General features: G+C 38.8%; 1 protein-coding gene across 3 annotated transcripts in view; it reads right to left on the bottom strand.

Annotated features, from left to right (window-relative positions):
- Positions 1-21,564, bottom strand: part of LOC119787345 (probable carboxypeptidase X1) — a 32,769-nt gene that overhangs the window by 2,241 nt on the left and 8,964 nt on the right. For all 3 annotated transcript variants that reach the window (XM_038291152.1, XM_038291151.1, XM_038291153.1), the window contains 12 exons: positions 20,410-20,519; positions 20,194-20,333; positions 19,970-20,054; positions 19,710-19,869; positions 16,843-16,934; positions 14,380-14,503; positions 10,216-10,412; positions 9,962-10,141; positions 6,668-6,865; positions 6,485-6,581; positions 1,931-2,070; positions 591-693 (listed from right to left, as the gene is read on the bottom strand). In XM_038291152.1, the coding sequence (XP_038147080.1) occupies positions 591-693; positions 1,931-2,070; positions 6,485-6,581; positions 6,668-6,865; positions 9,962-10,141; positions 10,216-10,412; positions 14,380-14,503; positions 16,843-16,934; positions 19,710-19,869; positions 19,970-20,054; positions 20,194-20,333; positions 20,410-20,519 (1,626 nt within the window). The remainder of the gene's footprint in view (positions 1-590; positions 694-1,930; positions 2,071-6,484; positions 6,582-6,667; positions 6,866-9,961; positions 10,142-10,215; positions 10,413-14,379; positions 14,504-16,842; positions 16,935-19,709; positions 19,870-19,969; positions 20,055-20,193; positions 20,334-20,409; positions 20,520-21,564) is intronic.

The raw sequence follows: 21,564 nt of genomic DNA on the forward strand, positions 1-21,564 counted from the left end.
GATTTTAAGCTTTATTAGGACAAGGTGTTTTCTTGATTAAAAAATACAAAGAAACAGTGCCACTGTGTGCAGTGCTACGGTTACCATGCAGTAAGAAGATCCTGGTGTTTTTCTGCATGGACTATGACCTGGATTACTGAAAACCTTCAGCATATTCTCTGCATGAGTTTGCATGTTCCCTCCGGGTACTCCTGCTTCCTCCCACAGTCTAAAAACATGGCTGATTGGCATTTCTAACATGCTTTCAGATATCTCTGTTGTGTGATGGACTGACGACACGTTCACGGTGTCCCTGCCTTTCGCCCATAGACTGCTGGAGACAGGCGCCAGCCCCCAGTGACCCCGACAGATTAGTGAAAAAAGATGGATGGATGACTTTCTTCATCACCCCTTCACCAAAAACAACAGCATAAAATAAAGACCAAAGATTCAGGCCATTTTATTTATGAGAGCAACCCTATCTAGAAAGCTCATGGAAAAGAATCACATCCCTCGCTCTGTATGTTCCAACCTGCTGACAGAAGGGGGCTGTATAAGGTGTCATGAATGCACCACTTCTGGAGGGTTCTGAATATAAAATGAAATGAAACCTGATCTGATGTGATGATCGATGTCTTCCACTTTAATGATGGCATCTGCTATTCCCTCTTTGGTGTCTTTGTCCCGGATCACACCTTTAATCCCACGATGGACCTGAACATTCATATTGAGAGACTTTCAGTTTTCTGTCAGTTCCAAATCCTAAAATGACACACTGTTGAACAGATTGTCTTTCAAAATATAAAGTAAATATCTTCTTTTCTATACTTCAGATCAGACTATGGCAAGATCAGAGCAGGTATCTAGATACACCTCCCTTTCTGCTGCCTATAGTCCTATAATGTCCTTTGTCCATAAGGTGTAGGTGTACTGCGGAGTCTTGTCCAGACAAGCCTCTGGACAAGACTCCGCAGTACACCTACACCTTATGGACAAAGGACATTCTTTTGAGGACCAGAATGTCCATATTCTGGATAAAGAAAATAGGTGGTTTGAGAGGGGCGTGAAGGAAGCCATCTATGTTAAGAGAGAAAAACCAACTTTAAACAGAGGTGGTGGACTCAGATTCCAGCTTCCAAAAACATACAATTCAATCATAGACATGATCCCTTCCAGATATCACCAAACCCCCCACCCCATCACAGAGGAACGAGGGACTCACCCGCCCCAGCCGGTGAACAATACCTCCTTAACGACCAACCCTTAACAATCATAGACAGGTTTCAGGTATTACAGGAGACTATCCCCCCCTTAATGGCAATCCCCCCTTTAACGACCGACCCCTAGAATCATAGACAGGTTCAGATATTACAGGCTAACGATGGAACTAACGACCCATTCATCGGTTACCATTGCATGTTTCCAAGCGATACAAGGCGTTGTCTATATAAGACTCAAACTCACTGCGGATCCAGACATTTGAATTGAGAAAGCTTCCTGGAGAGGTGGCGAAACGTCTTCAAATCTTGAAAACCAAGTCCAGTGGATATTTTTTGAATTTTTACGGAATGACTATGACCTGGATGACTGAGAACCTTCATCAGCATATTTCTACATTTATGTAATTATTGTTTTTTTTTAAATAGTTTTTCGGATGACTGTACTTCCAATTTGGCTGTCAATCGCATGGTGATATCTGAGCTGAAGGCTGTCCTGATTCAGCACAGCTATCTAGGGCTCCCCTTTCCTGCCCTGGATAGTGTTCTAACTATCAACCCTACAAAAGGTGAAGGGATAGAAGCTAGGAGCTACAATCTGAGATATTCTGATTGCACTTATACTAAGGTAACAAAGCAGCCTATTAGACACTCAGTACTATTGCTCTGGAGGCCATGTAATGAGCACCATTTTGAAAACACACCCAAAATGATTGCTGCGTGTCATTTCTGACCTGTTCCATAAAGACCAGCAGAGACTCTTTGTTGTTTTCCCACTCCACCGGAAGTTCGCTGGCATGAGGAAACTTATCGCAAGACAACTCCACAGTCACCTCGAAGCAGTTGGTGTGCAGGTAGCTGAAATCATTCATACCTGCAAGTACAAAAAAAGACGACGGCTAAGCAGAAATACTTTCCGATTTGAAGCTTTTCGTTTCTCTCAGACAGTCTAAAGAACTTTATTGCAAACTGTTACAACCCATTCACTGCCCATTGGTTGGCTGGTGTTGTGGGAAAAAAGTATTCAACCATTCACTCCAGTTGAATAGACAGAGATCGATGGATTTCAGTCAGTCAGCTCTTTATTTTATCTTTGCAAAGAGAGAACAGTCCATCATATGGCCCTTATTGCATGGTAATCAGCCCTGTTCTGCTCCTAGCACAGTTTGTTCCCCCTTATTTACAATAATGGAAAATAGTCAGCGGCAAAACAAAGTACAGACACTTTGGTTAAACAGTATCATGTTATGAATAAACCTTGATAGAGAATCTGGCTTGTTATGGGAATAAGTACGTCTTCTCTACAAACACACCTCACTCAGGCATTGTGGGGCCTTGCAGATGAAACAGACTGAGTGAAAAACTTTCTTCAGTGAGTAAATAGTAGAAATCAATATATGAAATAAGAAAGAAGTGATTGGCTGCATTGTTAAATAGAGATGGGCAATCACAAATCTTCTTTTTATGTTTGTGTGACATTAAAGGGATTGTGAATATCAAGGTACGGTCACAGATGAACGGCTGTCCTTCAGCCTAATGTTGACACTGTTTAAAAACCCAAACAGCATCAGTAAACACACTTTGTAATTTCTTAAACAGCGGCCACTGAAAGTGTTCCTCTATTTAATACGGTTTCTAGGTTTTGGAAAATGCTGGTGAAGATTCTCAATCATCCAGGTCATAGTCATTCCCAAAGAGTTAAAAGTCGCTTCTCATCCAGGAGGCTTAATCAATTCAAAATGTCTTTTTAATTTTGATTTTAAAAAGCTTCCTGGATGTGAGGCAAACATTTTCAAACTTGGAAACAAAGTCCAGTGGATTGTCTTTTTTTTTTTTTTACTTTTTTTTTTATTGGTTTTGGAAACATTCTCACTAAAGATAGAAGTATCCTCCAGATCTACACACATGCTTTGAAGACACTAGGGACTGAGATTTATGAGTATCCAGCACATCCTCTGCAATCCTTCTATAAGCTGTTTCCATCTGCTAGAAGACGGATGGTTCCACTAGCAAAAACACAGCTGTTTTAAATCTCAACAAAGGATACCTTAAATAGACACACATTGTTGTTTATGTTTTTTTATTACTTTATGATTAAACTTATTTTATGATTTAACGTTCTGAAGATATCAATCTACTTATATCTATATTTGTTTTCGTTTTTTGCTAGATTTCAGAGACATATCTCCATCCTGTGATCTCACTTGTATAAAAACAGCTGTTTTCTTTTTTCTTCGACATTTCAGACCTTTCGGTTCATCCAGTTATTAATGTTTCATCTTAATTTGCGATTAAAACTCCTTCCTCCATACATCTGACCCACATATCAGATTCACTGCTGTGCCAATATTATTTTCAGATATTAAGAAAGCTTCAGGTTTTGATGTGGAGGTGATATGAATCAAGATTTAACAAATGTTTTATTTGATCCAAGTTTAATTTATTCTACTTTAGTTTTTTGGTTCAGTTTTTTTTTTTTTTTTATATTAATACATGGTTATGGAAATTCTGTGTTTACACCTTGAAGCTTTCTCTCTCTTCTTGTTTCTTTTCTTGGGAAGAGATCCCTGGAGATAAACTCTTCAAATAACACTTTATAACGTATATGTATTAAATAACCATGAGACATGACAACAGATTTAGACAGAAATCATAATCTTACTCAGTTGGGAGACGTTTCTTAGAGGATGCGCTTACCAACTGGGCTCACGTCTCGTGAAGTGGCCCAGATTCACAGTTAAGGAAAAATCTTATACATCTCCAGTCTCCTCAAATGAGGAGACATCCATGTGTTCTTAGATCAAGGACACTGCTCTAATTCCATTACCAAATCTTTGCCATATGCATAATAAAGACAGGGCTGCTAACTTTTCACCAAACCTTGGAGTGAGATTTTAAAATAGTTTGGCTATGCCACCCTTGTCAGGGTTAGATTGAAAGGCTATGAGGAAAAGTGCAGCTATCAGTGCAATGAAATCCAGTGCAAACAACTCTGAGTATGAATATTTGGTAATAGGCTGAGGATTAAAAAAATCTTAACTAATTATCTTATTAGTTTTTTTTTTTTACAATTGACAAAACAGCTAAACAATTCAGACCTTCTAGGAGGCTGTAGATGGCTGCAACAAAGATTATTTTGCAAATAGACTAACCTGTCAATTATTTTTTTCAATTAATTGATTAATAATTGGATATCCAAAGGTTCCTTAAAAAAAAAAAAAAAAAAAAAATATATATATATATATATATATATATATATATATATATATATATATATATATATATTTTTTTTTTTTTATTTTACGAAATTAATCCAGGTGAAGCTAAATCTTTTCCACTTGGGGAGTATAGAGCATAATGAAAGATGGCTTTTTTTCATTTTAAATATAAAATGTTTACATATTTGTTTTACAATTATGGTATAATTGCTGCTCAAGATCCTGTCAGTTTTAGACAGGTTTTAAAGTCTCTATATTCCAGTTAAGGATGAATTGATTACTAAATTAATGGATTTTTATCAGCATTATATGTTTTATAGATAAATAAGTTGAATGGAGTTGAGTTTTAATGTCCGTCATTTTTTAGAGTGAAAATTTGCGAATACAGAGTGAGAGCGTGTGAAGACACTGAAATGTGCGAGTCTCACACACTGCAAAAATGATCTCAAAATGAGTAAAAATGTCTTAAATTGAGGGTATTTACCCTTAATTTGAGCAGGTAAATAAGATGATTTGCCAATGGAATTAGTATTTTTACTCTTAAAATAAGGTATCTAGATAAAATGCACTTATGTTAAGAAGAAATGACTTATTTAGATTTCATTTTTTTGCAGTGCACCCAATGGGTGAGAGTTGACAGCCCTGTAAAGATGACTTTTTATCCTGACAGAGGAACTGTCCTAATTTGATAAACTATTTGGGAAAACATTAGTTCTGACGGGCAGCAGGTAGATATATTAAGAGGGTGTAACAGACTCAAACATCATAATCCTAACAACATGGAAACCAGAAAACAATGTTACAAATGTTCAAACCAAATCTCATTATGAACATTTGGTGTATACCATCAAGTTATTACTTTTACTGTGTTGATTTTTAATTTTGAAAAACAAAATGTAGTTCTAATTTAGTTCTCTATCTGCTGTGGTATTTGGTTAAATAAATGAACAACTCTTCAATTAAATACATCTGCTTTGTGAGCACCACCATCATTGATTCTGCCATCTCCTCGTTCAACGCAATCTTGTACGCTGCCGCCACCACCAGGGACAAGAGTATGCTGCAGTGTATTGTTCCCTCTACAGAGAGCGAGGGATTGGTTGCAATCTTCTCTCATGGGGACCTACAGGAAAGATTGCAGCTGACCCCTCCCACCCTGAACACAAACCATTTCAGACTCTCCCATTTGGTAGGAGGCTGCTGTCCATTTGGACAACAACCCCCTGCCACAAATAGAAGTTTCTTCCGGTCTGCATCTAGCTTCATTAACAAGCTCCAGGTTCCCCACTGATACTTTCCTGTTGCAAATATCTGTACATATTAGCGCTTTTTCAAGTCAGAAGACCAAAGCGCTTTACACTACATTCAGTCATTCGCTTATTCAAGCACACACTCTCACACTGATGGTGGCAAAGCACATAATGTTGCATAATTTGAATAGTTGCCATGGTGTTGATCTTATCCAAAAAGCTGTACTAGTTTCTCTTTTTTCATAACTTTACTATAAAACTTGCAATTTTTATCACACAACCCATGCATGGAGGCCTTAGTCCTTGATGCAGCCGACCTAGGTTCGAATCCAGCCTGTGGTCCTTTCCCGCATGTCTCTCGCCCTCTCTCACACCCTCTTTCCTGTCAACCTACTGTCCATAAAAGCGAGCCACTAGTGCCGCAAAAACTTAAAAAAAAAAAAAGAGTATGTTTATTCTTTTTTGATTTAGTAAACAGAAAATGTTGCAACTAGCAGTACCTACTGGTTTTAGGGTCCATATATTGCCCTTTCAGTGTCGCGAGGGGGCCGATGACAGTATCCATTGGAGACTGTGTGAGAAGGCAGATCAACAGTCTTTCACTGGGCAATATTTTGTAATAACGTCTTTGATAATAAGTTATTTTTTTATTATCGAAAAACCTTATCTTGACAGTCAGATGCTGTAGTAAAAATACCCTGCACCTAAGTAACCCAAACCTGTAGTACATCTAAATAATTTTTTGGATCACTACTACCTTCCTCTGTTACACCATGATGATGGATTTTGTTCTTGGATGCAACTAAAACATGGTTCTTACTTCCAGGTACGTTGTGCCAGTCGGCCCCATTGATGATGTTGTTGTATCTGAGGAAGTCCTTGTTGTGGCACGGCCTCCGGTCATAGTTGGACATGACCTGATTAGATCAGATAATAGAAATATTTACTACACTCTTTCACTTCCAGGTGGATGTTGAACTTAGCATTAAGACGTAAAGTTGACCTTATTGGTGCTGGCATACGCTGCAGCGAGCCAACGAAAGAAGCTTTCATCTGGGGTGGGAGTGTGTTCGCGAGGCGCCCAGTCCCGGGTCATGTCATATGGGTAGGTGACAACAAGCTCTCCCCCGTGGAGGTTTGCACCCAGAACAAAGGGGATTGTCTGCATCCAGCTGATCACAGCCCGGGTCTCAGGTGCAACCTGAAATTAAAGTTCATAGCTATGGATTTTTTTTGTCAAAACTGATGCATCCACCAAACATGTTAACCACAAACAGGCTAAATTGGAAGTCACCCAGTTTTCACTTTTCTGATCATATTGGGACACTTATTCAGGAGTCTTTGTCAATTCTGTTTGCTCACAGCAGAGAAATCTGTTGTTGGGGCATTAATGTATTTAAGCAACATAAAGGTCAAATGCAAATTAAATATTCATCCCTTGTTCTTCTAAAGTGTTGTTGGAGTCTTTAGTTTTGCATGGGATCCAGATGTCAACATTTCTTCAAAAAAACTGAGTGAAAGTCTAGTAGCCTTTTAATTTAAGCCAGTTTGTGGTTGCCATGACCCGGATGACTAAGATTTTACACAGACACACAGAACATGTTGAGTGACCAAGGATGAAATTAATAATTTCACCAAAAAAAAAAACAATAGTTTTATAAATTGTGATGGTCCAAAATATATGAATATTAACTTCTGATTTCAATGCCAACATTGACCTAAAAGGATTCTACACTAATAGGAATAACAGGTTGAAGTCACGTGAGCTCCAGCATTGCCAGATCCTGGTTGCTCCATTACAGAGCTGGTGAAATGTCTTCATTTCTTTCTTACATTTATCTAATTTAAAGTCGTAGGGAAACGGCCGTTCCAAACATTGCATTTCTGAATTCTCCTGAGTGGTGCACAACTTTACATGAGTGAATAAAGTGAATGTGATTGGTCGTTTATCAAGAGGGCGGGATTTTGTGGCAGAAGGTGCGCAAGCACTTTGGTTGTGGCCGGTGTCTCGGAAGCATCTTCCTAACCAGTGCTAACTTAGTGCTAGTAGGTTCCTAATAGGAAATTACTTTGGGACCAAGTAGCACTGTCAAGGAACGCTATGGACAGCGGAAACATGCAAGAGGAGGAGAGTTTTGTGTCGGAGGTCGTGGAGGAGTCTCCTCTGTCATACTTTTTTTATTTAGAGGAGGAAAGTGGGGATGTAGTTGTTGTGGAAGAGGAGGCCAGGGCGGCAGAAGCTTGGTTTGGTGTACAGCCGTACATCTTTGAGCCCTTGCCTCACAACGCTGCCAGTTCTATTAGCTCTACGCCTGCAGAAGACACAGACGTCCATCCCCGTGAACACTGGGACGGAACACAATGGTAAAGTAAATGATTCTTGTTTCAACTGTTGCGTATATTAGCTGCGACATATGAATCAAGATGCTATGACTGAAAAAATTTGATTGACAGATGACCATTGATATATGATTGGCCGAATTTAGGTGTTCAGGCTGACGTAGAAATAACTGGCCTGCACAAGATAACAGAAAAAGAAACACAGATTTTAAGACAGATTTTCTTTTTTTTTTATTTTCTAAATTTTGGGACAATATTGTCTGATAGAGTACATTTATATACATGTTTAAGCCACAATAATTTGACATTTAAATATGATTACCCTACGACTTTAAGCCCAATAAACAAACAAATAGAAGCAAAAAGAGGAAGAACATCAGTCAAAGGGGTTCAAAAGGCCCACAGAGGTTACCGCTTTCTTTCTGGAGTAAGATAAGTGTTAATTTTAACCAAAATTTAGCATCAGCACAAGCGGACCTGAAAACTAACTAGCAAACATGGCGGCATAAGAGTGGGCGAGACAAACTGAGCCACTAGCTGTGCTTCCATCCAAATTGGATGCAATTCTGAGTAAACCTTTAAAAAGTTCAATAAAACAAAAAGCCAATTAGATGTGTTTCTATTGACATTGTTCTTGGCTGTTAAAAACAGGAAGAAGAGTTAGCAAGGTAGTGCAGACCACAGATCCGTGATGGACGGAGGTTTTAATCGATGTCCTGCAATAAGAAAAGTTACTATTTATTTTTTACTGTAGTACTTATAGCGCTGCCTTTATCATGTCAGCTAGTATTAGTGATAGTTTATGCCATCTGGAGAAATCAAGATTAATGCTATATTCAGGATCCCAGCAGCAGTGGGAGCAGGAATCAGTCAATTGAGGTAACTTTTTTCTGTCAGGACTCATTTTAAAAATATGTTTTCATTACCTCTTTAGCGCATTTACGCTTTTTCGAAAAAGTGAAAAAATAATACCTCAAACCAGCGTCAAAACTTTTCCAGCGAAATTTAAGCTGACTCATATTATGCTGTTTCCATCAAGTTCTTCTGATGCAATACTTCAAAATGCACAAAAAAGGTTGATGGAAGCCTTTTCTACTTACTGCCTGGAATGATTAAACTACTTATGTCCCACAGGATGACTGTATGCTCGGTATACTGTGCACCTCAAAGTAATGTGTCTAATAAAATTTTATTTTAGAACTGCTAATGACAAATATTTTGTTAAAAAACAAACAAAAACAAATCAAGATTTTAAATTCCAAGCTAAAATTAAAAGAAGTCCTAAAAAAGGGGACAAGTGTTTTAGTAGTTCAAACAAAAACACAGCCAAAAGGGATCACTTCACCAATCAATGGGCCTGTAGGAGGTTATGATCATTAACTCTTAACCAATGAGCCTTTTATATGGGCTCAAATTTTACCATACAGACTATATGTGTTTGCAAGTTTGTTTAGGCCTTTCTTGCATACTGATCACTACAATGTAGAGCTGTGTAAAAGTGTTTTTTTTCCTATACATATGCCTTCAACTTTGGGCACTTGTGCATATAGTCCAATCTAATGGAAGCTATTGCATCACCCCATCCAGAGAAATCTCATTTGTTGATCATTGCAAAGAGAAAAAAAAAGTCAGTGAAACCAAGGTGGCTGACACACAGGAAAAAAGAGCAAACGCCTCGACTACTGCGGTTTCTTTCCAACAGTGTACCACATTACAACCGTAAAACTAAATTACAACTATAGCTATGCAACTACTTTGTTGGTATATACATTTTATGACAGTATAAAATGAAGAAAGTACACTTGATTGTATTGAAAAATTTCCTAAAGGTGTCAAAAAGCACTTATTAAAAAATCCTGACAGAGTTTATCATAATTCATGCATGAGAGGGTTAAGGTTGTGGGTTGAAATTCTGCAAATGTTCTTTTTTTTTAAACCACTCGTTTGTGTGCCTTACAAATGCCTCCTCAGAAGTGTACTGCTCAGGGATGGGGAAGTAGTGGTTGATGAGTTTGGACCGGTCTGTTTCCAGCTCGATAGCGGTCCACATCACTGAGTTGAGATCAGCAAAGTTGTGGTTCATGTCAATGCCTTCGTAGCTGTAGCGTCCCAGAGCCCAGCCTGCCAGCTCAGAGCCCTGAAGATGAAAAGAAAATGGTTTGTTTCAGTATGAGCCGAAGGATGTTAGAGTCTAACAGAGTTTTCTGGAACCTTCTTAAAGGCCATCTCATATCCATCGGGGTTCATTGAGGGCAGGAGGTGGATGCGTGTCTCTTTGACCAGATGAATGATCCGTTGGTTCCCTAGTTTGTACTCCTGGCAGATGTACTGCATCAAATTGAGCAGAAGCTCTTTTCCCAGGACCTCATTCCCATGCATCCCTGCAACGTAGCGGAACTCTGGTTCTCCTGCAGGGAACACCAGAACATACATGCCAACTTTGATTTTTTACGAGACATTTTAAAACAAGGAAAAACATGCTTGTTTTCTAAGCCATTAAAAAGGCTTTTGGTAGTGCCACTCTAAAAGCCTGGAACTTAAACCCTACTCCTGACATTTTGAATTGAGAGCTTCCTATATGGGCTGGCAGACTGTCATCTCTGTTAATCTGCACATGTGGACGACCTTATTGATACTCTGAGTTTAATTACAAAAAAAACCCAACTGAAACAGAAATAACGAATCAGGTGACTAAGGTGTTATTTAATTTAATTTCACCTTTATTTAACAGGGACATTGCAAGCAATCAGTGACAAAACAAAGCAAGTCACTTAGGTGCTGCATATAAAATTTATATCTGAAGCTAATTTTCAACTCCTGTCCCTGGTTGGGATTTTATATACAATGGAAAGAAAAAGAACAGCCAGACATGACTTTTCAACCATGCTTCAACAGAGTGATTTAAAAAAACTAAACTCATCAAACAGGCCTAGAAAAAAATATTGTACCCCTAGAAATGACCAAAAAAAAAAAAAAAAAAAAAAAAAAAAAAAAAAAAAAAAAAAAACTAAAAGGAGATAGATATTAAATTAAATTGCACTAATAAGCATCATAGGTGCCTTCAATCCCGTAATCTGTCAGTTGGCCTATATATAGGGCTACAAGTAGTACCTGTGCTGTTTGATGAAATGCTGTCTACCAGAGTAAACATGGACCATACGACTCCAAGGAAAGCATTGTCTCAGGACGTTAAAATTATAGAGAAACATGTTAAAGGAAAAAGGTTTTAAAACCATCTCCAAGCAGCTTGATGTTCCTCCTTTTTTTCAGAAATGTAAGATCCATGCGACTGTAGCCAACTTTCCTGGATTTGGCTACAGTAGGAAAGTTTATGACAATTCAGAGGGATAATATAATTGGTTACATAAGAGCCTAGAAAAACTTCAAGCTCAAGGAGCATCCGTGTCAGATTGCACCAGCCATCATTGTTGAGCCAAAGTGGACATAATGGAAGACAATCATGAAAGACATAATTGTTTAAAACAAATTCTTAAAAAAGTGAGATTGGAATTTGCCAAACTACATGTGAACAAAAGCAAAAGCTTCAGGAAGAATGTCCTGAGACAGAAAGTGAACTTTTTGCCAAGACACATCAGCTCTATGTTCACCGACGGAAAAATGAAACATATCAGGAAAAGAACACTGTCCCTATTGTGAAGCATGGAGGTGGGTCTGTTAGGCTCTGGGGCTGCTTTCTTGATCTGCTGCAGGATGTCTTAAATCTCTGCACGATACAAGTCACATGGTGCACTGTCATTGGGAATCCCCAGCAGCAGCTGCCTCAGGTCAGGTTACCTTTTGGTTTTTTCCCCCTACTGTTCATGGCGACTGGAAGTATTTGTTAGTGTTTTTCAAGTTTGTGGTACAAAGTACAGGTACCCCATTAATAAAAGCAAACATTTTTATTTCAGAGTGATCATAGCTCTCTGCATCAGCAGTGGTTTGTCCATCTAACTATCAGTTCCCAGATCAGCTTATCTGATTGGTTGATGTGGCGCGTCGAGCTGCAAAAATAAAATTTCAACTCCTGTATCTGTTGCTTATGAAGTGCGTCATGAAGCTCATGAAGCGTTGCTTCGGCTGCTTAGAAGTGTCAAGATACCCCACTCCTTCTGCTCGAAACACGCTGCAGGACCTTTTGATGCGCCTTAATGAGCATCAACCATAGATTTGCATGTAAAACTGCTTCTGCTGCCCAAAGCTCGGAAGGTGTGAATGTAGCATCAGTCACAGGTCATGGGTCTTCAACAGGATAATGACCCAAAGCACACAACTAAAACTAACAGCAAAGAAGAATGGCTAAGAAGAAAACATTGGACTAGTCTGAAGTAGCCTTCTATGAGCCCTGACCTAAACCCTACTGAGCATCTTTTGAAGGAGCTGAAACATGATGTCTGGAAAAGGTGGACCAAAATACCTATTGACAGGAGCAGATGTTTACTGAGAGTTACAGGCATTTTAACAGTGCAAAATTTTGAACTCTTCTCCACCAGATCTACCTCTAAAGCTCCAAACATCCTGCAGTGTCATGATCTTGAGGCTGATGACTGGCTCGATTACTCCAAAAAAAAAAAGAAAGTTAAAAACAAACCACTGGACTTTGCTTCCAAGTTTGAAGACGTTTCGCTTCAAATGCAGGAAGCTTTTTCAATTCAAAATGTCAGGAATAGACCGTTTTGTTTTGAAAACATGCAAATTGGAAGGGACAAAGGGGTCCACTCCTTCCAGCATAGGCTTGATTACTCTTTCCATTCACCTGCCTTGCTCCACCCAATTCTCATTACTGTTCATCTGTTTCTCCTGCTCCAGCCCTTATTTAACCTGCCTTCTTCCAGTCATAAGTGCCTGATTATTCAGCTCTTGATGAGAGTCTTCCAGCAAGTATTAAGGTTTCCGATTGCCTGATCCGTTCTACCATATCTAAACCTGTCTGTTCCCATTCTGATCTGTTTGCCTGTCCTGTCTTCAGACTCCTGCTGCATTCTGCCTGTGTACCGAACCTGGAACTGCATCCTGACACCGACCTGGATTTCCCTTCGGTACCTCTTCAGATCTCTGATCTTCTGGCCCGAACTTCTGCGAACCTCCCTTAGGCTTCGCCCTCTGGATTATCCCGCCTTCCTTCATCTGCTTGGATCTGATATCCTAACTGTTCTTCAGTCTTCGGGGCATCATTGTCTGGGACTCTCTGGGCAGCGTTCACCACGTCTCATTGGCAGCCGACCGGCTGGAATCTACCTCATCCTTTGGGCACCGACCGAACTTTAACACCAGGTTAGTGACTCACACATTCATAATCTTCCTCCCCCAGATTGACGTGTTCACTTACCTGTGTTTTTTTCCCTGCAGAGTTATCTGCCCCAGCTGTTCACTGATGGTGTCTGTCTGTAGATGTCTGTCTGTCTGAATACTGGGTTCTCTGTTGTGAGTTCTGAATCCAGTCTACTGATGTAAAGTTTTTTTTTTCTACTAATGAAAAATCTATAGACTTTGGAATTTATGATGTTTTTCTATTGGCCAAACACTATGTATATAAATGTTATGTCTCTAAAAAAAAAAAAATTTATTCATCCGAAGGAATAGTTAAGTTTGTTTTACAAGTCTATATGTGTAGTTAAATCTAAAATAACATACAAGATGACCTATTTTTCTAAATATACTTTTTAAATTTTTTTTGCACATTTGATATATAAGCTGTGGTACCTACTTTGTAGCCTGTTTGCTTGAATAAAAAACTAAACTAAACAAAAAGCCCCTGCAGTCTACATGTGGTGTGGTTTAACAATGTACAATTTTATACCAATATAGTTTTATTATTACCTTAATCATACTTAAAAAACACTTTGACAAGCTTTCTACCTTCTATCTTGTCTTGGTGAAGACATTTAAACTGAAAATTGATATAAAAATCAATTAATTTACAGACCTTTTATTTACGAAGCCTCTTTCAGCTTTACTCTAATCACTTCTCTGCCATGTTTTGGAGGGAAAATCTCTCCCTTTTGCTGCCATGTGGGCTAAGCTAAACATGCCAAAGAAAACATTTGTTCATCTCAGTGCAAACATCGAGCAACTCCAGCCAGGGCAGCTTTAGATTTACCAGTGTGCATGACTTTCTGTTGAGAAGATACAGGATCAGTTTGGGCAGAGCCATCAGTGGTTTTCCATGATAATTTAATCTGAGCAGAGGAACTGCAGTGCTCTAACTTTTGCAATAATGAACTCTACATTAAAAATGAAACCTGTTCATGGAAGTTGGCAAAATATCAAGACAGGATTGTTAAAGATTTTAGAACCCATCAATTATATTTAGAAAAAATAAAGAGGAAGAAACATCTGGTACTCTCTGGCCATCTCTTTTCCCAGTAAACTCACCCAGTTCATGTTTTCCAGGATTGTCTGAAATCTCCATGACGTAGAGCTTCAGATCCTTGTAGCTCTTCCCAATACTGTAGATGCGAGTGATGTTGGGGCATTCATCATGCACGGACTTCATCAACTAGAAAAGACACAAGATCATTATAAACTTGAATGCAGTAAAGGAAAAAAATGTCAGGAGTCAATGGCTTCCTTCATTCATTACTTTTTCCAGAAGCTCCGTATCAATATTTCATCTGCTCAGACAGGAAAAGCATTTATAATGGAGACCCAGACACCACTTTCCATTGCATTACTCTCCAGCTCATCCTAGAACATCTGGTTAATGTTCCCAGGCCAGAAGGGATGGATAACAACCATTCAATAAAGGTGGCTCTTCATCTCTTCTTCTCATATAAATAGCCTCTCTCCTTACCTCTAATTTGAGCTCAGTTGATGAAGCCCATTTCAGCTGACTGTATATTTGATCTTATTCAGTTATAATCAAACAAAGGTTTAGAATTTTCTTTTTATATCTCAGCTGTTTTAAGTTTTAATCCCCAAATAGTATAAAATCCAAAATAATTTGACAGAAAATGCCATATACAATCTTCAGAAAGATGAAAAACAATACAAAAAAATTCTGATTAGCTTAGAAAAAAAGGCATAAATATACAAACATGAAAAAGGCAGTGAGATTATATAAAATACCTAAATGCTACAAGCATGCTTAGTGTGAGGGATTGTATTCGAGTCAATGAGTCGATGCAATCAACTGGTTTTCCTTAGATAGAAAAATTTGAATCAATTTGACTGGATGATCTGGTGAACTGTAAAGTAGCTTGAGATGACATGTGTTGTGAATTGGTGCTATGTAAATAAACTGAATTGAAATTAATTGAAAAAGAGGTGATCATTGGAAAACATTTCCAGTAATCAAACTTGAGACAGTTTTGCTAGATAAGCTCAAATAAAGAATATAATCTGCTTGATGGGAATTATGTTATAGCAGAATCTTGCTGTGTTTTAAAGCTTTCTTCTGCAAACTTTTTCAGCAGCAAGAAGATTTGTCTTAGAAAGGCCTGGTCAGAATACCAGGAAGAATTTTGCCAATATGTTTAGAAGAGTAAAATGTTATATTTTTCAAAGGTCTTTCAGCTGCTCCCCCCAGGGAGTCACCACAGCAGATGAACCTCTCCTCTTGCCTTGCTGCACCTTCTGTAACTTCCCCTTTTCAATGTATCCTCTGTTTCCCCTCCAAACAAGTCCTATCCAACCCAACCTTGCATCCCAAACAGCCAAACTTTGCTGTTCCTCTGGCCTGTTTTTTTTCTTCTTTATCCTCTCCATCCTGGTGACTCGCAGTAAAATTTACAGCATCGTCTGCTCCTCCACACCCACCTAAGCCTACTGTCTGTTAGACAGTACCAACCTCTCAATCCCACAAGTTAAAGCTAATCTCCCCTTCTTTATAGACTTGTCCTGTCACACATCTCTATGGACATGCATTTCCACCTCCTCCATCACACTTTTCTATTCACCTCCTTTATATACATTTTATTCACTTCTTTTTTTCCCTTTGAGTTTTTTATGTTTGTAACTGAACAAATGATCAGAACATATTTTTTTTAAAGTAAAGTTGTCATTGAACAGTGACAATTAAAAAAACAACCAATATTTTACATACGATACGTTTTTGCTATAATTTGTAATACATCTGGCATTATAAACGTGACATTTATTATGGATTTTTTTTCACTAAATGTGTCTAATTATATAAGTCTGGTTTTTGAGGAAACATACCCCCTGATTATGTGGAGTTCTCAAAAACTTGTGTATCATATTTGATACACTTGCTGTTACAGGATTAAAATCAGCCATTTTGAGAGCAATGAGGATAAGAGCTGCATCGATGATGCACCTCTATGGAACCAAATTGCTAAAGCATCTCTTCAGTCCCCTCTTCCCAGAGCTGTAAAAGTGTGACTCATAACTTTCTCTATCTCCAGTTACTGCAACTCTGTGAATACTCCTTGAAACATTTGGCTCCTCTATGATTTTGCCGAGTTTTCACCTGTTATTTGACAGAAACCCCCCCCCAAAGATAAAAAACCACACATAACGGAGTAAATTAGTGAAATAAAATTTACCAAACAGGAATAAAACAGTTGGACGCAACTTTCTTCATGTCTGACTGTATAAAAGGTTACATGATTTTTGCCACTATTTAGGAGATGTGCCTCCAATCTATTCCTGGTTTCTGAGTATCTCAACCAGCATAGTGTAAACAAGTGAGATGTAGAGAAGTGAAAAAAACATTCCTGCGATATTTGCATTTTGACCAGAGTTTGACAAAATCACATAAGGTTTCTAATGATTTAAATAAACCATGGCTAACAACAACAGATAACAGCAGGGTGGAGTTGGGCAGTGGTCTTTTTACAATATCCAAAATGGACAAGATTTCTGGGCTCTGTTGACCTTTCTCATCTCTTTGTAGTTGTGGTGCCTGAAGTCCAGCCTGTCTTGTGACTCCGTTGGCTCTGTCTGCCATGCATAATTATTACTGGGATCTGTGGAATGGGAAAGAAGACAGTAACTGTTTTTATCAACAGTTTTATTTTTGGTTGAATTACAACCACAAATTTTACCGTGTTAAAGACTTTACATGATAGATTCCTTAAAAACGGGCATATAAACCCTCCATACGGGAGGTTTATATGGCTCTGGCAGCAACTTTATATGGCTCTGTGATGGTTGTTTCTGCTAATATTCTGTTGTTTTCCTTTTAAAATGAAAATGCTACAATATAAAGGTCCTGTCATAGGGCCGAATCTATCAAAGGTTTGTGTGTATTAAAACGTGAGCTATTTCACTGCGCACGCTAAAAAATGTACAAACTGATCTATCAACAGCGTGCTAAAAGGATTTGATCTTTAAAACGTGCTAAATAGCGCCTCTTATCCATTTAGTACTTTTTCTGCAATGAATATGCAATATGGGGCGTTTACACGCAAAAGTGCGTCTTGTGGGAGGAGAACATGTAAATATATTAATTTAGCACTCGCAAAGTGATTTATTAAACCTGAAAGCAATTTTGCTAACGGTATCTGACTCTATATTTAACACGTTTCAAAAGAAGGTGCAAATGGTCTGTATGCGTAATTGCGCACACATGGCAGCGGTTATTGTCGCAAGAAGGAGACATCGAAATGAAGCAAGGAGACGCAGAGAACGCATTTTTTCACTCCGTGTGAATATTTTTGCAATGAAGGAGGAAACGATCATCAAAACATATCGTTTATCCAGCATTGCCATTTTGGAGCTGTTGGGGGAACTCCGAATGGATTTGGAGCCAGCCACAAGGAGTACCCACGCAATACCAGATATCACAAAACTCCTTGCAACATTGCACTTTTTTGCATCTGGGTCATTCCAGCGTACGGTTGCAGCGAGAGCTGGGATCTCCCAATCTCGTTTTTTCAGAAGTGCTGTCCGAAGTGCTGTCCGACGGGGTCGGGGTTCTCCCCCTGCGCCTGTGGAGCAACATGCCAATGCTGCGGGTATGAACCATTTGGTATGTGCATTTTTCTACAGGCCAATACAAAACACCTGTTTTTTTTTTTTTTTTTTTTTTTTTTTTTACTGCAGTGAAGTAGAAATTCAGCCACATACCACCTTAGGGAATAAAGGTTGCCAAAGTTTATATATATATATATATATATATATATATATATATTTATTTTTTTGGAGGGGGTGGGGGTGTCACTGTAAGATTTAAATTTCTTAATGCACTAGTTTGTACAGACTACAAACTACTTTGCCGCAAACCACAAAACGCGCAAAACCATCATTTAAATAGGGCGTCTCCAACAGTTTTGCACCTGCCACCAGTTACGCAATCGCTCTTGTTAAATCACCCGCAAACCATGGTTCAGCCCCTCGCGCAAAATTCCAGTTTGCGAGCGCAAATTACTGCACGCAAAATTGGATCTTGATAAATCCGGCCCATAGTGTTTAATGGCATTATGACGTTTGCTACCCACTAAAAATCTGTTTAATAATATTCTACTTTTGGCATTTCTGATTGGAAAGAGACATCAGGGTCGACCTCAATATAAAACTTTGTTTCACCACACATCTCTGTGTCCTGACAGTGTTGTGTGGTCCACAGACATAAGAACACTGGAGAAGGGGTTAAATCTGCCTCTGAGTGCTTGAAGGCCAACTATCTGAAGTTGGGGGCTGGGTGCAGAAAGGCTGGCTGGCAGACTACCTCCTACCCAGTACAAGTGGGACGTCATGGCTTTGTGGTGAAGTCCATTCTAGCCTGCTGAGGGATGCAGAGGAAACTGGAAGGAGGCTAAAGAACACAGAGAACAGGATAGGGGGAAGAAAAAAGGAGTTCCTGGCTTCGGTGGATGGACAATTTACCCCAAAAACAACTGCAGGCAGTGGCAGGGAGACGTCCCTGACAGTTGGTCACACACGTGTGGCCAACACGAGTGTATATGCCCATATTTTTAGGTAAATGTTTTAAACCCCAAAATTTGGGTCCTCTCTAGCAATGTGTTTATTCAGGTTAATTATTTAAAATACTCTAAAGCAGGCATCCCCAAACTCGGTCCTCGAGGGCCGCTGTCCTGCAGGTTTTAGAGGTTTCCCTGCTTTAGCACAGCTGATTATAATGATTGCAGTAGAGCAAAAGGCTGTTAATCAACTATCAATTAAAATCAGCTGTGCTGGAGCAGAGAAACATCTAAAACCTGCAGGACAGCGGCCCTCCAGGACCGAGTTTGGGGATGCCTGCTCTAAAGCATTCTTCAATGTTCCCCGGTCCTATAGTCACTCTATTACAGATGGAGTAATGTAACAAAAGTAATTTCTCCCTGGGATTATTAAAGTATTTCTGATTCTGATTCCTGGTTGATGGGACAGGTGTTGTGAATGAAACGGTGCCCAGCTTGAAAGAGCTCCTGTGTGTCGCTGAATGTGTGCATTGATGATTGAAAGACATCTTCTGCCTCCATTTAACTGTTTACTAAAGTGATTTTAGTTCATGTCAATGTGTATTTAAAGACATTATAACTATTGGAAAAATTGCAGGGGGAAATATATTTAAAAAAAAGTCTAATCAACCAAAACTTTCGTGACCCCCATTCAGTACCTCCATGGACCCCCTAGGGGTCACGGAACCCCTTTTGAAGACCTCTGCTCTAAGGTTTGAGGCTCCAATGTGAAAATCTCTGACCATTTCCATACTTTTATTACAAAGGATTGCTGTTGCAAGCTATAACTAGAGCTCATTCAAGAAAAAAAGAAGTTTGTTGACGATTATTTTCTCATACCAGGAAGAACACATCCTAGAACCTCAGCCCTGAGGCAGATGTCTCCCTGTGTGCCATTCTGATACCACGTCTGTGGGTTAATTCGAATGTAGCGTGCCACTGTGGGAGTGTCAAAGAGGGCGAGGACGGGAGTTTCTGGGTCTTGGTTTCCTTCAAATATCTGCAGGAAGAGGAATGCTGGATATTGGTCACACTAAAGGCAAGCATGGAAACTAGAAAAGCTTGTAAAAAGACAAAAAAACAACCTAATGTTGACTCACAGCCTCTTTGCTCCCGTTCATGCAAGGCTTCCAGAGCAGTGTGTCATTGCTGAACTGCACTTTGTAGGTATGCACCATATCCCAACTGCATTTAAACCAGTAGTAATATCAATAAAAAAAGGGTTTTCAAGAAAAAAACTTTATGCATTTCAAACATATCACAAAAACATGTAATGACGCCCTGATCTCTACCTATTTCATGTATTTTTCATGTCAACACTGACCTCCAGATGGAGTTGCGTCCCTGAAGGATGACCCCAATAAACCGGGTCAGCCTTTGGGCATCAACCTCCAGCCATTGCTTCTTGTCTTTGTACCGAGCACACCAGGCCCCATCGTAGATATCCCCATCCTCTATTCCAGACTGCGACAAAAGAACAGCAATAATGTTAGACGGGGTTCCAATCTGTAGGTAGAAGATGAACAAATGTGATGTTTACCTGGATGTTGAGTCGGCCTCTGTGAGGTCCCAGGCCTCGTCGCTTGTAGGACGAAGCCCTCAGCTGAGAGTCTTTCACCTTCAGTGACTCCAGACCCAGAGGGGGACATTCTGACACGGTTAATATTATTTCAATGTATGATTTGCCTTCTTAACATGGCATGAGAAGATACAATAGGAAAGCAGGTGCATGCAGAGTTCCAGGTCCAGAAGTCTGATCCACTTCATCATAGGCAGTATTTTTATTACTATGCCATTAATAACTAAAAGCAATAATAATATGTGGAGCTCACAAAATCTAAAGTAGCAGCTTGTCTTTATGGTCTCCCATTAGCTTTAGGGGGTCGTTTTCAAAGAATAGGTCTTTTTTTTAAACATAGATTCTTTTTTTATTGATAGAAGGTATATTATATGTTGCATTAAAATTGTATGGGATATCTTTGTGCCTTAAGATGGTGACACAGAGATTTTGAATGCTGCTTGGAGAATTTGATGGTGTCTGATATTGTTCATAGTTAAAGGTTTCCTTCTTGTATCTATTATAATTTGGAAAACAATGAAAAAAGAAAGTTTTTAAACCTAAATAGGGGGTTTAAAGCAGGTTTACTAGAGATACTTTGCATGATTCAAACATATGTTATAGAACTTATAAACAAAAAGTGTTAATAACTAAGAGTTGAGGGATTCATTCTGTAAAATACAGGTATTTAATATTTATTTTCCCTTTTGGATCAATAAAGTACTTTTAAATTGAATGAATCCTGTAAGTTTCATAATTATATGTGGAATAGTATAAGTAGTATTGAATAAATCACCTTGCCTAAAATTGAGGAAAATTAGATCTAACAGTTACATCTAATATAGGATATTATAACAGAGTGTTATATTTAGTAATAACAAAGAAGCAGACATTAAGTGTTTTTTTGTATTTAAGCACACTTGTAAACTTTTTAACAGAATATCTTCTGTGGCACCATTTGTTGATCCTGGTATGCAGTTTTTGAAGAATGCACATTTTTATTCCTTCTATTGTACATTGTTATTATCTGCTGTCGATACACCTACAGTAAAGTTTCACACTGAAGAGCAATATAGAATTATTCTATACAAGTCTTGGCAGCAACCTGGTACATTTTAGGCCATTTTAATCCATTTT

Source organism: Cyprinodon tularosa, unplaced genomic scaffold (genome assembly GCF_016077235.1).
Source record: "Cyprinodon tularosa strain WSP-4 unplaced genomic scaffold, ASM1607723v1 ctg295, whole genome shotgun sequence".
In the NCBI taxonomy this organism is placed as follows: domain Eukaryota; kingdom Metazoa; phylum Chordata; class Actinopteri; order Cyprinodontiformes; family Cyprinodontidae; genus Cyprinodon; species Cyprinodon tularosa.